This window comes from Mirounga angustirostris, unplaced genomic scaffold, assembly GCF_029215605.1.
Source record: "Mirounga angustirostris isolate CCGP_5_RB_7025 unplaced genomic scaffold, mMirAng1.0.hap1 SCAF_7, whole genome shotgun sequence".
Taxonomy (NCBI): domain Eukaryota; kingdom Metazoa; phylum Chordata; class Mammalia; order Carnivora; family Phocidae; genus Mirounga; species Mirounga angustirostris.
Window position 1 is genome coordinate 70,214,541 of NW_026991715.1, and position 21,345 is coordinate 70,235,885.

The 21,345-nt window shown below is 35.3% G+C and overlaps 1 protein-coding gene across 1 annotated transcript in view; it reads left to right on the forward strand.

The window, feature by feature from the left end:
* Positions 1–21,345, forward strand: part of ADGRV1 (adhesion G protein-coupled receptor V1) — a 515,575-nt gene that overhangs the window by 318,687 nt on the left and 175,543 nt on the right. Inside the window, exon 84 of the mRNA XM_064596364.1 lies at positions 14,623–14,739. Within this exon, the coding sequence (XP_064452434.1) occupies positions 14,623–14,739 (117 nt within the window). The remainder of the gene's footprint in view (positions 1–14,622; positions 14,740–21,345) is intronic.

Genomic DNA, 21,345 nt, shown 5'->3' on the forward strand with positions numbered 1-21,345 from the left:
TTCAAATTTAGTTTCTAAATCCCAGATCTGTGAACATGTCCAAATGAGTTGGTATCCTGCAAGTAATAAATTCAAAATATTTATTTAAACTAAGAAATAATATTTATAAATGTATTATTCATAAGTAATAAATTATTAATTTAAATAAATGGTATTTCTTTAAATTCAATAATTAATATTCAACATATATTTATTAGACTCTCACTAGATCTTAGCCAATGTACTGTTAGGCATACTTCAATAAACAAGACATGAGCCCTGCCCTTTGCAACAAGATGGATGGATCTAAGTGAATCAGAGAAAGACAAATACCGTATGATTTCACTCATATGTGGAATTTAAGAAACAAAATAAACAAACAAAGGGAAAAAAAAGACAAACCAAGACAACTGCTGGTTGCTAGAGGAGAAATGGATGGGGAAATGGGTGAAATAGTTGATGGGGATTAAAGAGTACACTTATTGTGATGAGCACCAGGTATTGTATAAAATTGTTGAATCATTACATTATACACCTGAAACTAATATAACACTGTATGTTAATTATACTAGAATTAAAACAAAAATTTAGGGGCACCTGCGTGGCTCAGTTGGTTAAGCATCTGCCTTTGGCTCAGGTCATGGTCCTAGAGTCCTGGGATCAAGCCCCGCGTTGGGCTCTCTGCTCAGTGGGGAACCTGCTTCTCCCTCTGCTTGCCGCTTATGCTCTCTCTCCCTGCTTGTGCACTCTCTCTTTCTCACACAAATAAATAAATAAAATCTAGAGAATAAAAAAGTTTAAAGGCCTCTAGAAATGTGTTTGGTTTGTCTAATTGTGAATCAAGTTTCTGCTATGCTTATTTAATTTTAGCTATGTCAATGCACTGATCAAATAATTATAAATAGTAATTAAAAGTACGTCTTATATTTAAACAAATATTGAGGTAACTAAATGTTAAGCCAAAGTTGATTTTTAATGATAACGGAATATATTAGATACCCACGTGTTGTGTAAAAACCCCATGGAAAATACAGGACTTCTTTTCTAAGCCTTTTTTTTTTTTACTTTTATTAAGCTTCAGTTTCCTCCTCTATAAAATGGAGGCAGTGATCTCTAAATTGCATGGGTTATTTAGGGATAAGATGAAATAATGTCTTGTAGGGCATTTAGTATAGTACCTGGCACATAATAACCATTCATTAAATGGTAATTATTATTATTATTGTTATTATTACTGATATAAATAAGTTAGTGCTTTTTTTGGCTCTATACCAGATGAAAAAGACTAGTCTTTGTGGTAATGCCTCACTCATAAAGATCTCTTTCTCAGAAAGAAAATTACTTTTTGAAGAAAAGAAGAAATAAAAGCACAATAAAATACCTCTAAAAAATTCTGAAATGGGGGCTGAGTTGGTTTTTTTGTTTGTCTTGTTTCGTTTGTTTTTTGGCAAATTCTACCATTGTTTCTTGCAGAATGGCCTTTTAAAATATCTTTATCTGTGAGGACAGATATCCCAAGCAGTCGACTTTACCAAAAATTTTATGACAAAAATTGTGATGTGAATAAGGTTTGGGGTTTTTTAGTGATAATTGCCGACATTTGATTGACTGACTTAAGTCTTATAGTAAAACAAATAACTTAACCTATGTGCATATACAATCTAAGTGGATACTCCCAATCTCCATCTACTCAGACTCTGAGTAATAGCTACTGATTTACTTAAAGGTATGTGTTTGTATATTTTAATTATTAGATGTGATAAGAAAACAATATGCTTCATGGTCTGCCAGTCCTATGTTATTTCCAGCAGCAGGCACAAGGATATACTAAAGACAGGGCATATACAAAATGTGCCATTAGAAAACTGTAAATGTTGATTGATTTTGGTACTGTATTTTTACTATGGCAACTATAAAAAAAGTAATAATTATAAAAACTTGTTCAGACCGGTTTCTGACATTCAGGAGTTGCCAGAAACTATTGCATTGCATAAAACATCTCCTGACACACCCAAGACATTCAGAGCCATATTTAATTTAGTATTCAAGGGTCTTTGATTCCATACATTTATATAACAAAGAAAGTATAAAATACAGAGAATTGGGATTTGTATGAGAAGAGAGGGAGGGAGGGAGGAAGGAAGGAAAAAGGAAGATAGCTGTGAATGTGAGCATAATAGATTTCATGTTCTGGGACTTGAAGACCATAGGAAGGGCATCCAAAAATATTTAGTGTTCTAGTCAATGTGGAAAAAAAGGAATAGCTGTGTGAAATCAGTGAAAATAGTTATAATGTTAAGTATAATGCTTTTAATAACAGTGAAAATTCAGATTTGGTATTCACAGAATATTTCTGATATTTAAACATTCCCTTAAAGGCTGAAGTAGAAATATCAATGAAAAAGATGTTAGCCCAGCGTGGGGCAGGGGGTGGGGGTGGGCTGGGGGGGGTAATAATAAACATACTATGTGATCGCAAGGTAATGAAAAAAGAAATTAAATATGGCATTATTCCAACTGCTTTGTTTATAGGGACATGCTACAGGCAGTTTCTATTGAGCATACCAATTAAAAAAAAATGATAACCTTTCCTTAGTGTTACTTTTCCATTTCTGGTGTCTACCTTATTGCATAAGGAATGAACTATTATCACTAAGTTCTGTTGATGTTTTATGTTTAATACTTTGTTAAAGTTTTTCAAATAGCTTTAAATGTTTCTTCAAATAATTTTAAAAGTTACACAGATAATGTTGATTAAAAGTTAAACAGGGAGAGGCTGCCACCACAGAATGCGTTAGTCCTGGAAATGTCATTATACTTTGTGAATTCCATTATCATTGGCATTGCCGCATTGGCAACAGCCAGTGCATCAGCAGCATGCAAAGGTCTCTTTGTCTTTAGCATCGGATTAATGTTACACACAATTTTCTAATGAAAGGGATTTTGCAGACATAAATGATTTACAAGTAGCAGAAATAATTTAGAGCTCAGCATTTTGTGATTTTTTTTAACTTAAAATATCTTTTGTCATTGAAATGATTGTTTAAAATAGCTTACTCATCAATTAACTTGGGAAGTAGAGAGTAAAAAACTTTTTTGATCAGGAGATGCTAAGTGGATTAGAAAATGTGAGCTATAAATATTCACAAAATAGAGTAAGTGGATAATTTAGATTCAAGTGCTACTTTGTTAAGCTCAAGACAGAGCACGATAATAATAGTAAATATTTTAATTTCAGGAGAAAAGGAAATTAATAGGATCTAAAAGGTATTAATACCGGCAAGATTCTGCTTCAAGCCAAGATGAAATAATAGGGACCAGATTTACCCTCAGATTTGAAACAGATGAAAAAATGGAACAATGTACAAAACAACAATTTCAATAGGCTAGACCTCAGGCAGTGAAGGATAAGGGTCCCGGAAGTGTAAGAAACAAAGAGGGTGAGATTAATAGTTGCCCTGGAATACTGCCTTATAAAATTTTCTAGGCTTTGGCACAAAGAGGAGGAACCCAAGTGGAGTCTGGAGAGTCACAGGACTAAGGAGACAAGATGAGAGTCTGAGAAAACCAAGGTGGCTGAAGTTTGCAGGTCGAAGTGTTAGAAGGGAAAGAACCCTGGAGATTTGCGAAGAGTTCTTAGTGTTCAGCTGAGTACTGACTAGCCCGTGTATGTGAAGAAACTATCCAAGGCTAGAGAAAGAGTCTCCCAAAAGGCAAAAGTGAATAATGGGAGGTGCTTACACAGAGCCATGAATAGTGTCTTTTCTCACTATTAAACTAAAAAAAACTCAAGATGCACAAATGCTTGGGTTAGAGTACACTGAAGGGTCTTGCCTTAGCCTTGTAGAATGATTGGCCTGAGCACCAGGCCCTGCCCAAAACATCTTAACAGCAAGAACTGAAAAGACCAAACTGCTTCCTCGTGCATCCTAGGACAAAGTTCAAAAAAATAGGAATACAAATATCCAATACCCAAAGAGGTGAAATCGCAATGTTTGATATTCAATTAAAAAAAACTATAAGACATGATGAAAGGCAAGAAAATATGACACATAATTAAGAGATTAAGTCAATAAATCAACTAATACAGAAGTTTTGCAGATGTTAGAATTGGCAGACTAGGACACCAATACATTTATTATGGCTGACTCTGTGCATTCAAAAGATTAAGCAGAGAAATGGGAGATACTAAAAATGAACTAAATGAAACTTTTAGAAATGAAAACTGCAATGCGTGAGATGAAAAGTACCCTGGTTGGGATTAATAGCAGATTAGAAATAGCGGAAGAAAAAAAGAAGTAAATCTGAAAATAGCAGTGTCAATTATTCTAAAATGAAAAAAAGAGAAGAGGGAGTCAGAATAAGTCAACAGGGCACCAGTGAGCTGTGGGGGGGAAATTAAGCATCTCATATGTGTACTTGAGGTGCCAGAAAGAGAAGTGAAAGAGCACTTAGTGGTTGGGAAAAAGCATTTTGAAAAGTAATAATTAAAAATTTCTAAATTTCTTAAAAACTATAAACACATATTCAAGAAGCGTAATAAACCCCAAACAGAAGGAACATGAAGAAACTATACAAAAGCATATCATAATCCAATTGAGCAAAAGCAACATAAAAAGAAAAATCTTTAAAGCAACAAAAATTAAAGAGTTCCGTACAGAGGAAGAAACATAAGCATTACAGCAAATTTCTTGTTGGAAATAAACAAATGAGGAGATAGTAGAGCAACATGTTTAAGTACTAAAGGAGAAAAAACCTGTCAACCGAAGTATTTTTTAAAATAAAGGTTGGGGCACCTGGGTGGCTCAGTTGGTTGAGTGTCTGACTGTTGGTTTCGGCTCAGGTCATGATCTCAAGGTCTTGAGATGGAGTCCTGAGTCAGACTCTGTGCTCAGTGGAGAGTCTGCTTGAGATTCTCGCTCTTCCTGTCCGTCTGCCCTTCCCCCACTCTAGAATAAATAAATAAATCTCTAAAAAGAAAGGAATAAAGGTTGAATAAGATGTCTTCAAATGTACAGTAGCTGAAAGAAATTATCACCAGATAATTCTCACAAATGTAATAAATAAAAATTAAACAGCAAGATTCTGGACTTAAACTTCAGCACACAAAATCAGATTAAATGCATATAGTCTATACCATTTAGAAGGAGATTTTCAAATTGAATAAAAAAGCAAGACACAATTATACACTGCCTACAAGAAACACACTTCAAGTATAAAGACAGCTATAGGTTGAAAGTAAAAAGATGGGGATAAAATTGTATTGACTATATTAACATCAAAGTAGATTTTAGAGCAAGGTAATACCAGAAAAAAAGAAGGATCATTCCATAACGATAAAGGGGTCAGTTTATTGAGAGGATATAATTACCCTAAATATTCAGGTACTTAATAACCAAGCTTCCAAATATGTCATGCAGGGCCTCCTGGGTGGCTCAGTCGGTTAAGCATCTGATCCTTGATCTCAGCTCAGGTCTTGATCTCAGGGCTGTGAGTTCAAGCCCCGCATTGGGGCTCCATGCCTACTTTAAAATATACTTTTTTTATAAAATACTTTTTTATTAAAAAATATATATATAATGCAAAAAATTTATTGAACTACAAGGAAAACTTGACAAATCTACAATTATAGTTAGGAATTTGAAGACCTCTCTTTCAATAATTGATAGAGATTTTTAAAACAGAAAAGCTCTAACAACATAGATTTGGGGGGGTTAGAATATAGAGTATTTTAAAATAATTATCATCCAACCTGACCTACTGAGATTTATAAAGCACTCAAACCAACAATAGTAGAATACACATTTTTATCAAGTACACACAGAACATAGACTGGTAAATTCAAAATGATTAAAGTCATAAAGAGAAAGAGTATGTCCTCTGACCACAGAAAAGAAATTAGTAGGTAAATTTCAAAGTATTTTGAACTGAATGAAAATGAAACTATATCAAAATTTGAGGGATCTTGCTAAAGTAATATTAGGAGAAAGTTTATAGAACTAAATGCCTATATTAGAAAAAGAAGTAAGCTTTCAAAAGCATGACCACAAAAAAAGAAAAACAATTTTTTAAATTAATAATAAGTAGAAGAAATAAATAATAACAGAACAGAAATTACTGAAATAGGAAACAGTAAAACAATAGAGAAAATCCGTGAAACCAAGAGTCAGTTCTTTAAGAAGATCAATAACATGATCAACCTTGAGCCAGATGATCAAGAAAAAAAAGGAGAAGAGATCTGTATTACCAATTTGAAGGAAGAGAAAAATGGCATCACTACAGATTCTAAAGATCTTAAAACGATAATAAGGGAATTTTTTTTTAAAAGATTTTATTTATTTATTTGAGAGAGAGAGAATGAGAGACAGAGAGCATGAGAGGGAAGAGGGCAGAGGGAGAAGCAGACCCCCTGCTGAGCAGGGAGCCCGATGTGGGACTCGATCCAGGGACTCCAGGATCATGACCTGAGCCGAAGGCAGTCGCTTAACCAACTGAGCCACCCAGGCGCCCAAGGATAATAAGGGAATATTATATATAACTTTATACCAACAGATTTTCCAATTTTGGTTAAATAGACAAATTCCTTAAAAAGAAACATATTACCGAAACTCATTCAGGGAGAATTTGGTTATCTGAATAGTTCTGTTTTGTATTAAAGAAATTGAATTTATATTTAAAAATTGTGCCACTAAGGAAACTGTAGTCCTAATATGGGTTTTATTGATGAATTTTATCAAACACTTAAGAATGTGAATTCTGTACAAATTCTTCCAGAAAACTGAAAAGGAGGAAATATTTCCCAACTCACTGAAACCAGCATTACCCTGATACCAAAATAAGACACAGACATTACAAGAAAACTACCAACTAGTGTTCCTCATGAGCATTGATGCATACATTCTTAATATAGTTTTAGCAAATCAAAAGGACAATACATCACAACAAAGTGATAAGTATCCCAGTAATGCAAAGTTGGTTTAATATTCAAGTATCGATCAAAATAATGCATCATATTAGCAAGCAAAACTGGAATAACATGTTTTGTAACCTCAATAGAGAAATAGCGTTTGCCAAAATTCAATATACATTCCTGGTAAAAACTCCCAACCAAGTAGGAGTAGAGGGGAGTTTTCTCAACTTGATAATGGCATCTACAAAAAAATAATTATGTAACTAGCCTCATACTTGCATTAAATTGCTAGGGCGGCCATAACAAAACACCACAGACTGGATGGCTTAAATAAGACATTTATTTTCTCACAGTTCTAAAAGCTAGAAGTCTGAGATCTAGGTGGTGACAGGGTGGATTTTGTATTGAGTCCTCTCTCCTTTCTGTATAGATGTCTGTCTTCTCCCTTTGTATACACATGGTTTTTCCTCTGTACATGAGCTTGTGTGTATCCAAAATTTCCTCTTCTTATAAGGAAACTAGCCATATTGTATAAAGGCCCACCATTTTAATTTAATTACCTCTTTAATGACCTTATTTTCATATACAGTTATATTCTGAGTCCCTGGAGGTTAGGACTTCAATGTATGAATTGGGGGGGACACAATTCAGCATATAGAAATAATGGTGAAAAACCCAGTGTTTTTACCCTAACATCAGAAACAAAACAAGGGTGTTCATTTTTGCCACCTCTTTTCAATATTGTATGTGTGTGTGCATACTTTATATTTATATCTATTGTCAATAAGTACAGTTAGGCAAGGAAAAGAAATTAAAGCCATTCTGATTAGAACATAAGTAAAATTCCATTGATGCAGAGATGACATAATCCTTTATGTAGAAAATACAATATTTTCTACAAAAGAGCTATTCAAACTGGTCAATATGTTCTGTAAGTTTGCAGGATGGAAGATCAATATACAAAAGTCAATTGCATTTCTGTATGCTAGCAATGAATATCAGAAATTGAAATTTAATGAAATATCGATTATGATAATGGCAAAAATATAAAATACTTAGAGATGATAAATCTTTTAAAAATTGTGTGAAGGACCTGTACATGGACAATTACAAATTGTAACACTCCTGAGAGAAATCAGAGAAGACCTAAATATGGGGAAAGGTCCCCTGTGTTCACGAGACAGAAGAGCTGATACTGTTAATAATGTCAGTTCTCCTCAGATTTAACACACTTCAAATCGAAACCTCAGCAGGCTTTTACTTTTTGTAAAAATCTACTCTCTGGTTCTAGAATTCATATGGAAATGCAGACAACTTGGAATAACCAGAATTACTTTGACAAAGAAGAACAAATTAGAGCCTAACACTACCTGTTTTCAAGAATTATAGTGACAGTCATCAAATGATGTGGTATTGGTGTAAACAGAGACAAATTGGTGGGACAGATTGGAGAGTCCTGAAGCAGACTCCCGTGTATATGGGCAAAAATGCAAAGGTAATTCAGTAAAGAAAGGATAGTCTTTCAAAAAAAAAATTATACTGGAAAATTGGATATCCACATGCAGAACAAAAAACTTTGGACTGTACTTTGCCTTATATTCAAAATAATTCAAAATTGATTAAAGACCTAATTTTAAAACCTAGAACTATAAAATTTCTAGAAAGATATATGGGAAGACCTACATGAATTTGCATTAGGCAAAGTTTTCTTAGATGTAACATCAGAAGTATGATCTATAAAAGGTCAAAAAAAGTATGATTCAATCCGTAATTGGGCTTCACCAATGTTAAAAACTTTGTTCTTCCAATGACACTGTTAAGAGAATTTTTGAAAACAAGCCACAGTAGAAGGAAATATTTGCAAATCAAATATCTGATGAAAGACTTGTATCATGAATATAAAAAGAACTCATAAAACTCAATAGTAAGAAAACAATCTGAGTTTAAAAGTAGGCAAAAAAGCTTAACAGGCATTTCTTCGAAGAAGAGGTATGAATTGCAGTTAGGCACATGAAAAAATTATCATCATTACTGATTAGGAAAATGCAAATTTAAACCACAATGGGGAACTACACGTACCTATTAGATAAGAAAGGCTAAGAAATTTTTTTTGACTAATCAGAACAAGTTTTAGACTGTGGAACAGCTGGACACTTAACACATCGCTGGTGAGAGTGGGAAATGTTATAAGCACTTTGGAAAATACAAATTTTAAGAATATCAAATGCACAGGTGCCATATCCAACTATTCCCCTCTTAGATATTTATTCAAGATAAATAGGAAGCATATGTCTATACAAAGACTCATACATTCATAGCTGCTTTATTTGTAAAAATCAAAAACTAGAAACAACCCAAATATCCGTCAATAGGTGAACGAATACGTAATTAAAACACTACCAGGGAGGTACTATGAAGGTCATGAGGAAACTTTCGGGAAGAATGTATATGTTAATTATCTTGATTGTGAAGATGTTTTCACGGGTGGATATGTGTCAAAAGTTGTTAAGTCATACACACTTTTAACATGTACCATTTGTTGTCAATCATATTTTAATAAAGCTGTTTTCAACAAACGATATGCTCAAACCCATGATAGGATCTGTACAAGATAATGAATACTTGCTATGTTTTCTTTTTTAAAAAAATGTACTTCAAAATAATTATAATAGAGAATAAAATCAAATTGTTGCCTTTAAGGAGTTGACAGTTTTCTGAGAGATTAAGGCTGATTTTATCTAAAAACTGGGAGAATTGAGGTTTATAGGAAAACCAACACTTATGTTAATAGAATCCTATTTTAGAAATTCAGAGGAGGAAAAGTTTATGGTTGAAAGAAAGAGCCGTATATTCATGATAGAGTTGACATTTCCACGGTACCTTGAAAAATAGACATGATGTCAGCAGAGGAAAATGGGAAATAGAAATTCTAGGTAGGAAGAAGAGGAAGAACAAAGGCAAAGAGTTGAGAGATGATGGAACATGTTTTAAGAAGAGCTATCAATACAGTTAGAGTAGAATGTTTGGAAAAGCCTTGTGGAAGATAAGCTTAGGAAGAGTAGGTGGAGCAGATGGGACTTAGAGGCCAAACCAAGACAATTCTGTTTCCTCTTTAAATATTTCTTTGACTCCCACAAGTGGAACTAATCAATCTTGACTGTATTTCCCTGGTATTTTACTCCATACCCTATGATAACACCTGTCATATTTTATTGCATCTTGTGTTTGGCTTTACCCTTAGGCACTCTCCTATTAGAAAGGATGACATTTGGCTCATTATAAATGCTCAATAACAAGTGCTTTCCCACTTTAAAAAATAGAAAAGTCTGGGAGCTTATCATGATCTCAGTAGGCAGGTGAAATTTGAACTGGTCTTGGAAAAACTGAGTAGATTTTGGATGAGATAGGGAGTAGAGAGAGGGCATTTCATAGAGCAGAGTGAAAATATCCATAGTAAACAGGGGGAGGGGTATATAAGGAGTACTGAGAATTGATGTTTACAGGAAAACCAACTTTTATTATTGGTTATTATTTAGCCCAAGCAAACAAAGACACATGCTCCATATTTAATGTGAAAACAATACATGGGTACAGTAGAGCTCTCATCAACCACAAGAAGCAAAGAATTTTATAAGTTACTAACAGAATATATCAGATACTCTGTCTGCAGAAATATATTTTTCTTTTCTCTTTAGTTAAGATATATATATGTTATATAAATATAGAATTAAGAGTAGTAGTATATTTGCTATTGGCATTGTATTCTGTTGTCATTATGAACCTTTGGTGGGTTATGCACCACTGGTTAAAAAGGATTGAGAGGGGCACCTGAGGGACTCAGGCTGTTAGGTGTCCAACTCTTGATTTCAGCTCAGGTCATGATCTAAGGGTCGTGAGATGGAGCCCTATGTCAGGCTCTGTGCTCAGCTTGGAGGCTGCTTGAGATATTTTCTCTCTCTCTCTCTGCCCCTCCCTCCACGTATGCACATGCTCTCTCTCTCAAATAAATAAATAAATAAATAAATAAATAAATAAATAAATAATAAGTAAACAAAATCTTTAAAAACAAAAGGATTGAGAAAGAGTGAACTAGAATTTCAGCACTTTGAGGTGGGATTTGTGCTTGATTTAGCCCTGTAGGTTGCAGCATGGTGTTCTGCAAAGAACACTATATAAAACAGAACACCAGGATTTGAATCCCACTTTAACTTTAGAATATGTTTAATGACCTCTAAAAAGTTAATTCCCATATCAGATCCTCTTTCATCATTTATTAACTTGGTATAAAAACAGTAATGACTTCATGTCATTAATATATGGGTTACACAAGAAAACAAGGGAAGACATGTAGCACTTTGCTGCCATGCCACCACATTGTCCATCTCACATAGATAGCATAAGGCTTTGGGAATAGTAGGTACTCACCTACGTACTGAATGAAGCAATACATGAGTGACTGAGAACCTTTGAAAAAAACATTTTTTTTTTCTGTTTTGGTGTTTAATGCATCCAGAGAATTGACTGTGAAAATAATCTTTTTCCTGGTCATCTCTGTGTGTTTGAGTAAAAGAACAATGGTAAAAGTTCATTTCTTCTTACGCTATGTGCCTTAAAGATATGTGTGCTAAATATGCTAAGAGGTGGCATTTTATTTTACTTTACCATTTAATTTGTATTTTAACTCAATTTAATTTAATTTTAGATAGGCCTGGTTACATGTAATAGCTGGTTCACTGAAGTATTCTTAGCCCATCCCTGTTGTAGCAATGTGCATTGTGACAGGTCAGCCTTCTCTTGCTGACTAACCTACTCCCGTACAGATGGAAGTATTTCTCGTAATTTAAAGATCATTCTGGAAGAATGTTCATAATTTACAAAAGTAGATTTGTAACTGCTATTTTTATGACTTCGAAAAGAAGATTAAAACATAATAAAATATGAAGAAGTCATATCTTAAGAGAATTTTGGGTGTTAAAACTGTATTCTGTGGGGCACCTGGGTGGCTCATTTGGTTAGGCGACTGTCTTTGACTCAGGTCATGATCCCGGGGTCCTGGGATCGAGTCCCACATCGGGCTCCCTGCTCAGCGGGAAGCCTGCTTCTCCCTCTGCCTCTGCCTGCCACTCCCCCTGCTTGTGCTCTCTCTCTCATCAAATAAATAAGTAAAATCTTAAAAAAAAAAACTGTATTCTGAAAGTAAATGCAGTTTAAACAATAATCTGTACTAATTTGTTTCAAAAAAAGAAATTTTTAAGAGAAAAAGAATTATTCAAATTAGCATACCATTTATAAATAGTCTCATAGAATGCTTAAAACTAAGCATATTCAATTACAATTTGGATTACACCATTGTCTCACGTAGCAAACTGTTCAGGTTGATTAGAACAAAACTACCAAATAAACTTCAATGCAATCCATATTATAAAATATGAATTAGAGACGCTCAAATTTATTTTAGGTATGCTTATAAAATCTTTATTGAAATAGATGCCACTTTGTAAAAGGAAAGAATATAAAAGGTTAAAATTCTCCCTCCCTCCCTCCCTCCCTCCCTCCCTCCCTTCCTTCCTTTCTTCTTTCCTGACACTGAGTTTAGTGTCTATAGCTTAAAAAAAAAAAAGAAAGAAAAAGGTTTTTTTTTTCTTCTATACTTGGTACAGGAAGTACTCAATAATTTCCAAGAGCGAAGAGTCACTTCAGCATGGCATGAGATTTACATATTATTTTAAATTTATTAATTAGCATTTCAGTTCTTCGTTAATTGACTAGGCTGGTTATGGTGAGTCTTGCCTTGCAAAGTGGAGATGTTGAGAGCATGTAAGGCCTCACCCCAGATCCTGACAAATTCACCCAAGTGATGCTACCCTAGGACCACCACTGGGTAGAAATTTTCAAGGAGATTTAATGGACACAACCTTTAGAACAAAAGGATTGGGGAGACATATATTTCATTTGAAAATAAAAACAGTACTTGGTCACATTGTTCTAATATGTTTTTGAGCACATTATTTATTCTTAAAAATTCAAACAGATGTAAAGGTATTTATGTTTCTTTCTTAGAAGTTGGGTTTTGAGGGCGCCTGTGTGGCTCAGTTGGTTAAGTGACTGCCTTCGGCTCAGGTCATGATCCTGGAGTCCCAGGATCGAGTCCCACATCGGGCTCCCTGCTCAGCAGGGAGTCTGCTTCTCCCTCTAACCCTACCCCCTCTTGGGCTCTCTCTCTCTCATATAAATAAAATCTTAAAAAAAAAAAAGAGGTTGGGTTTTGAGGCATAAGTCAGTTTTCTCCTTGTCACAACCGTCTTTTTAGAATCAATCATTCTTTCCTTAAACAATTATTTATTGGACATTTGTATATTCCAGACATAGTGGTAGCTTATTAAAATATAAAATCAGAAAGACCTGGTCACTGTCCTAAAAAGGGAGGTTATTCCTTGAGAAGTTATGGTATACTATCATTGCTCCAAATTTTCCCTTGCCATCTGCACTTGTCATTACAAAATTTAACACAGTAATCATATAATGTAGAAAATACAAAATAGAACCCACAAGAGTGTTTCACTTCCTTTATTTATTCACTTATTCAACAAGTATTTATTGACTATCTACTATGTGCCAGACACTGGGCTGTGTGATTGGGATACATCAGTGACTAAAGCATTCAATGATCCTACCTTCGTAAGGATGACATTCTAGTAGATGAGATGAACAATAACCAAGAAACATAGTAAATAAACAAATTACAGAGCATGTTAGAAGGTGATAAGTGTTAAGAAAAAATAAAAAATAAAGAGATAAGGGTAGGGGTATCACGTGTGTGGGAAGGAGAGAAGAAAGGAAGGTATAATTTTAAACAGTGTGGTCAAGAAAGGCCTCATTGTGAAGCTTTCTCTTGACCAAAGTCTTGGGGGCAGTTGAAATAAAAATAAAAATCCAAGGAGTAAGTTTATCCTAAGATTTATAATTTTAAATTGAAGTCTATTTTGTTACATATGTTACTTCCCAACAAGAAGATGCAGATGATGGTAAAATCAGAGTTTTTGCTCTTCTTTCTTTTCCCTCTTACTAGCTTTGACTTAAATGAATGTCTATTTTCTCTTTACTACTTAGCCAAAATAAATGTATTTCATGGGATTCTTGTCCATTCATGATAAGAACAGGGTTTACTTTGAAAATCACCTCTTTCTTAACCAACTGAGCCACCCAGGCGCCCGAAAATCACCTCTTTCTTGACAGACCAGAGCAATATGTAGCATAATTTCATATAATTCGTTGTATCTTAGAAATGTAAAAATCCAGAAAACGCACAGCATGAGGAAAATAGTTGACGCTATTAGTGGTGATGTAACGGGACAGATGGCAGCCACACTTGTGGTGAGCACAGCATAATGTATAAACTTGTCAAATCACTAAGTTGTACACCTGAAACTAATGTAACATTGTGTAAACTATATTCAAGTAGCAATGATCATGCCTTGTGTAAACCTCACTGGCCATGGTACTGCCGCTGCGCAAAGCTGTGTGTCAACTATATTCAAATAAATAAATGGAATAAACATAAAAATCTATGTATCGCCATTTTTAGAATGACTGTCATCTCAGTTTGAGCAACAAATCAACTCATTGTCCTTTGAGTCATTGAATTCTAGATTCTGATGAGAAAACAGTTTGTTTTCTTAATATTCTTGATTAATTTTAGCATGATTTAAAAATACAGGTATTGTTTCTTACAGATTGTGTTTCTGGTGTCTGCATATACAAGTCCCCAACTCACAGATGAGAGCTGTTCGGCTGTGGCTGCCATCACACATTATCTGTATCTTTGCCAGTTCAGCTGGATGCTCATTCAGGTTGGTACCTCATTTCCTCGTCCCACCCCCTTCTACCTTCCAATGAATCTGCATGGAGTGTTCTTCCTACCTGCTATTCTTTATACTGAAATGGAAATGATTCCGTATATCCATTACCACATTCCCAGGAGATCAATGGAAAGAAAACTTTTTTTAAAAAAAGATTTTATTTATTTATTTGACAGAGAGAGAGCACAAGTAGGCAGAGCGACACGCAGAGGGAGAGGGAGAAGCAGGCTTCCCGCTGAGCAGGGAGCCCAATGCGGGGCTTGATCCCAGGGCGCTGGGGTTGTGACCCGAGCCGAAGGCAGACGCCCAACCGACTGAGCCACCCAGGCACCCCAGAAAGAAAACTTTATAAGTTTTAAGCTGTACAGCATAAGCTGTACAACATTAGAAAGTATAGTGAATTTGGGGAAATGAGAAGAAACATAGTAGGGGTAGAAATTAGGGAATGGTAGGAGATGAGGCTTGTGATGTGGGACCTGTGTAAAGCACAGTAGGAAATTTGAACCTTTTTCTAGGGGAAATCATAGAATTAAACAAGTGACGTGGTAACATTTGTATTTTAGAAATATCTCCCTGTTGGTAGTGAACTGGTGACAGAAGAGTTGGCATGGGCGCTAGTTAAGTACCGTTAGCTGTATCCAGGTGAGAGAACAAGGCAGTGTGAACCTGGGAGTGGCAGAAGCAGCCAGGGGAATAGGACAGTTTTGAGATTTCTTTCTTTCTTTCTTTCTTTCTTTCTTTCTTTCTTTCTTTCTTTCTTTCTTTCTTTCTTTCTTTCTTTCTCTCTTTCTTTTCTTTTCTTTTTTCTTTCTTTTCTTTTTTAAGTACAACAATAGAATGTAGAGATTGGTTAAGAAGAATGCAGAAGGTGGAACCAAAGATGTTTCCCAAGTTTCTGGTGTGAGTGGCTGGATGGATGGTGGTACCTTGAACTTACCCCTGGCAATTGCAGGAAGGCTGATGCGAATTTTAGGACATATGGAGTGTGAAGTTCCTCCAGTGTGAGACCTCCAGTGGGGACTCTGAGAGGAGGAGGATACATAGGACTAAATCTCAGAACAGAGGCCCATGCTATATAAATACTTTAGAAAATTGTTGACTTACAGTTGGAAAATGAATCCATTGCTTTGGAAGAGATCACTTTGGGAGAAAGTATGGGGGCGAGACCCAAAGAGTCCTAGTATACTCTTCTGAGGAACTAGTAAATGTTGGGAAGAGACTTGAACTCTTCCTTTTCTGACTAAAATCCCAAATTCCCTTTATTATCCTACGCTGATTTGCTTGATAAAAAAAGGCAGATATGAAAGTTGGATCCAATTCAGTAGTATTAATGTCATCAATTAAATGGCTCAACTAAATGAAATGTTACCTTTGGTAATGCTTTCTGCATAATAGTATTGTTAAATCTTTTGTATGATAGAAATAGTTTCACATGTATTTTTTTTTTTTAGTATGCTTGTGAAGTATTTTATGTAAACAGATGCATTCAATCATTTGCATATTCTTGTTTCTTGTTGATGTGGGGTTTCCACTGTACTGCAGTAATGAAAGCATGTGAGACTACCATACAGACTCATGGAAGGGATATTTTCCCAGGTACAATATTACAGCTGTAGGGAGAACTGAACTGAATTATTTAGTTAATAGAACCAGTTGCAATAATTAGAGCCCTGAATCTGGGTTTGAATTCTGGTTTTGCCACTATCTTTGTAATCAAGTTACTGACTCTTCCCAAGTTTTGTTTCTAAATCTGCATGTGAAGGTAATAATTCCTTCCTCATAGAATTATTATTCCATAGGTCTTAAGCAGCTCTAATTATGGAAAGTTTATGGTGTTCTTAAAATCGCCCCAAAATAAAAAAAAGTAAAGCTAAATCTAAAGCATATAACGTAAAACTTAATATTTGCTGAAATTAAAATAATACTTGCTAGATTCTCTGATTGCAAAATTTTTTTAGGAGTTTATCAAAGCTGAACTTTCTATGTGCATCATGTGTATGTTGTTATTTGTCTGCTTGGACTGAGGTCCCCAGTGTTGTGCAGAAGGTCTTTGTCCATGTGACCTACTCAGTTTTTGATGAATGACTTGGATGAAGACACAGGAAACTTTTATCAGGTATGCAGATGATATGGAGCTGAAAAGACAGCTAAAACAGCAAGCTGCCTGGGTTAGAATCAATATAGAGAAAGTCCTGTGACAGATTGAAAACTAGAGTGAAAGAGACATAATCGGATGGGGGTTAAGGTCTAAAGAACTTGAAATATTTAATTTAACACAAAGTTAGTAGCAATCAAATGTGTGACCAGATTGCTTAAAACACTAAAAAAACAACACAGACCTAGGTTACTTTAGTAACAGCATAGAGGCAGGTGAGGGCATTGTGGTTACATTGTAATCTACAAATGTTCAAGGCAAGCTTGGGACCCTGTAACCACGTTCATGAATCATGTTTCACCAGGAGCATTAACCAGCCAATGAGAAGTTGGAAATAGTCCTGTAAGAAACTTTGAGTCAGCTGGAGATAGCTAACCTGCAAAGAATTGAGAGTGATGTGATGGCTATCTACAAACACTGGAAGGGCTGCTATAGGAAAGAAGGAATGGACTGCAGGTCCATTTGGAAGGATTGAACAAATGGGTCAAAAATTAGAGAAGCAAATTTTGATTCAGTTAAGAACTTTGATAGCCAGTAAAACTGTCAAAATTGAAGAGTCTGTTCCTTCGAGCAGAAAGCATCCAGTTGGTGAAGTGTATTCAAACAGGGGGAAATGACCAACTTTCAAAACGTTTTCCTGCTTTGGGGGAGCATTAGATGGGATCACATATAAGATTTCACCCAACTTAATAGATATGGTGTTTTCTATATCTCTTTTTCCAGTCTTAAGTCAATAAAATTGTGGCTGATGAACATTTAGTAAGCTAATTAGATTTCTGTATGGCTGATGGTTAGGAAAACTATTTAAAGTACCAGTGAAGTTTAATGTATTTCAGATGGTACACCGCACATTTTTCATGGTTTGTGGTGTGACCACAAGGGAAAAATTCAATAACTTTTGATTCTAGGTAGGTTACTTCTAATGAGTTATTTTGTGGGAAGAGGTTGTCCCTTTACCAACCTGTGTTTTCCTATTTGTAAAATACTGTCTACTAAATCTTTAAAAAAAAAACCTATAATCTATTTTTAAAACTTGTGTAAAAGATCAGGCTCCTGTTAATTCAATCCTGCTAGTCAATTAGGGTTAAAACTTTTGGGGGAAAAAATTAACATTTTAGTAATCCTACTTCATATTTTTTAAAAGATTTTGTTTATTTGACAGAGAGAGAGGTGAGAGAGCTCATTGGCTGGGAGGGAGGGGCAGAGGAGAAGAAGAAGCGGACTACCCGCTGAGCAGGGACCCCCCCCCCGATGTGGGGCTCGATCCCAGGACCTGAGCCAAAGACAGATGCTCAACCAACTGAGCCACCCAGGCGCCCCTCTACTTCATATTTTTAACAGTGTAGGAAAGAATTTGATAAATGTATGTGTGTGCATAGCTTATGACAAAAAGTTAACCATTAACTTTTTTTTTTTTAAGATTTTATTTATTTATTTGAGAGAGTGAGAGAGAGAGAGAAACAGCATGAGAAGGGATAGGGTCAGAGGGAGAAGCAGGCTCCCCGCCGAGCCGGGAGCCCGATGTGGGACTCCATCCCAGGACTCCGGGATCATGACCTGAGCCGAAGGCAGTCGCTTAACCAGCTGAGCCACCCAGGCGCCCAACCATTAACTTTTAAAAATTGGATTTAGCCTATCAGAATTCCTGTTTATTTTGATCTGCATCATATCTTCAATCTTAGAAAAAAATGCATTTAAATGACTTTATCTTGAACTTTTACTTCTCTGTCATATACTTTTAATACATTAGAGTAAAATTGGATTATACTTTAGAGTAGCTAAAGAAAGATTTTATTGGTAAACTGGTTCTTAAGTTTTCTGAGCCTAGATTTTTATCTGAGTAATCAGATTTGTAATAACAGTAGCTGTCTTTGAGGACTGTGGAGAGACAAAATGAATTCGGACATGAAAAGAGCTTGGAATTGTACCTGGCACAGACCGTGCACTCCATACAGATTTACCCAATGTTACTGGCTAAACAAATATGTGTGGCCAGTATTTCATAGATTTTGAAACATGTTGAAAACTCTGCTTTTCCAGTATAATTTACATTTTTTTTCCAAAAGAGAATTTACTTGATCATAGTGGGAGAGACTTAGAGTGAGGCAGATACCATCTAGCTATAAAGCTTCAGCAAGCTATATAAATAACCTCTAACCTCTTACTAAAGTCCCTGCGTGGCTCATCGCAGGACCTATAACTGGTGACCTTCACTCTGTTTCTTTTGGGCTCCCCCTTTTTCTTTTATTTTTTAAAAGATTTTATTTTTTTATTTGACAGAGAGAAAGGGAACACAAGCAAGGTGAGTGTGAGAGGGAGAAGCAGACTCCCCACTGAGCAGGGAGCCCAATGCAGGGGCTCGATCCCAGGACCCCAGGACCACGACCTGAGCCGAAGGCAGAGGCTTAACGACTGAGCCACCCAGGCACCCGAGGCCTCCCCTTTTTTCTGACAAGGAAGTTACACCACCAATGATGGGAATATAGTAACAAATTATTTTGCTTCTTTTTTTTAAGCCAACAACTCACAAATTCCCTTTGAGGCCATGGAACTTGACTTATCCTTCTGTTTGCTCATCATGTAAAATCATTCTGTGAAATTACTGAAATAATTTCCCACTTCCTTAAAACAGCAGGTCTTGTCTACTTTGAGAAGGATTGACAGTGAGAATTGAAACTCTTGTAATATGTTTACTCTATTTTCCTAATTTTTTTTTTTTAAGATTTTATTTATTTATTTGACAGAGAGAGACACAGCGAGAGAGGGAACACAAGCAGGGGGAGGGGGAGAGGGAGAAGCAGGCTCCCCGCAGAGCAGGGAGCCCGATGCGGGACTCGATCCCAGGACCCTGGGATCATGACCTGAGCCGAAGGCAGTCGCTTAACCAACTGAGCCACCCAGGCGCCCTATTTTCCTAGTTTTTATTGTTCTATTTTCATTTCCTTTTTCTGTTTTGCTTTGCTTTCATCTTAGAAATAGCATATGCTAATGGTACAAAACATAATCAAACACTGAAGAGTAATATAAAATGAAAAGTACATCTATTTCTCCCTATTTCACACACTCTCCACTCTCTGCTTTACCCTCAACCCTACTCCCAAAGGTAAACACTGTTAATGGTTTCCTGTGTATCTTTCCAGAAATATTCCACAAATATACAAATGTTTATAAATATATAAAAAGCACATATGTATTTGTTCTTGTGTGTGTATATATATATTTACTTATGTATAGTGCATATAAGTTTTTGTATATATATACATTTACCAAGTACAGATATACTTTTTTCCATTCCATAATATGGCTATTCAATAGTTTATTTTTCTATTCTCTTATTAATGAAATGCTAGTTACTTCCAGTTATTTTTGCTATTATAAACAATGTTTCCTTGAACATCCTTGCATTCTGAATATTTATTTACTTATGGAGTATTCTTAGAATAAATTCCTAGAATCTATGCCTTTACTATTAACATTTACATGAAATACACTATGAGATGGACTGCCAGACCATGAGTTAACCTATGAAGGGATAAATCACAAGTAAATTATTTGAGGTATCAGTATATTATATAGGTAAATAGAAACTTAATTTTTCTGTATATTCATTTGGCCCAGTTCTATAATCATTTCCTGTCACTAAATCGTATAGCAATCTGCTTCAATTATGAACAATATCCAAACCTTAGATTGCTGCAGCAGTTTGTTGATTTCATGCTTAGGGAAACAGTATAATGTTTTATTTTGAAACTAAAGCTTACTTGATGAACATATTTTTTAAATGGTGGAATAAAGTTAGAAATCATTCTACAATTATACTTGACCATTTATTTCTTGTGCCTTAATTTTTCTGTAAGATCAGGCTATGAAGAGGCAAATATACATTTTATTCCTTGGCAGAAAGGCTACTTAGTGCCAGGCATAGCAAGAAGAAGGGAAATGCTAAAACTAGCCATGTTTTTCTTGTCACTGATTCAATTGGGCATCCGGGGTTAGGGGGAGTGCAGGGTGGGACATCAAAGGTATTAAGGACAACAGACTGGTAATTACCAAGAAAAAAATGACATACCCAGGAAATACAGAATTCTCTAGTCCTCAAAAGGCCTTGCAATTTATTTCATGCAAAAATTACTAAGAAAGAGAGGATAGCTAGAACAAGGACATGGTAACATTTCTTATTCTCTTCTCTGAAATAAATGACTAAGAACGTATGATAATGACAGGATTAATAGCATCCATGATCTCTGACTAAACTTGATACTATAAATCAATCCAAGGTTTCGGGTGACACGATTAATAACCAAATATTAAATAACAGGCTAGATACCAATCTTACCCATACAGCATAAAAATGTATGGGGTCCAAGCAGCCTGTTTTTAACTTAAAAAAAAAACAACATTTCATCTTTATATTTTCTAAATATACTAATATACATTATATT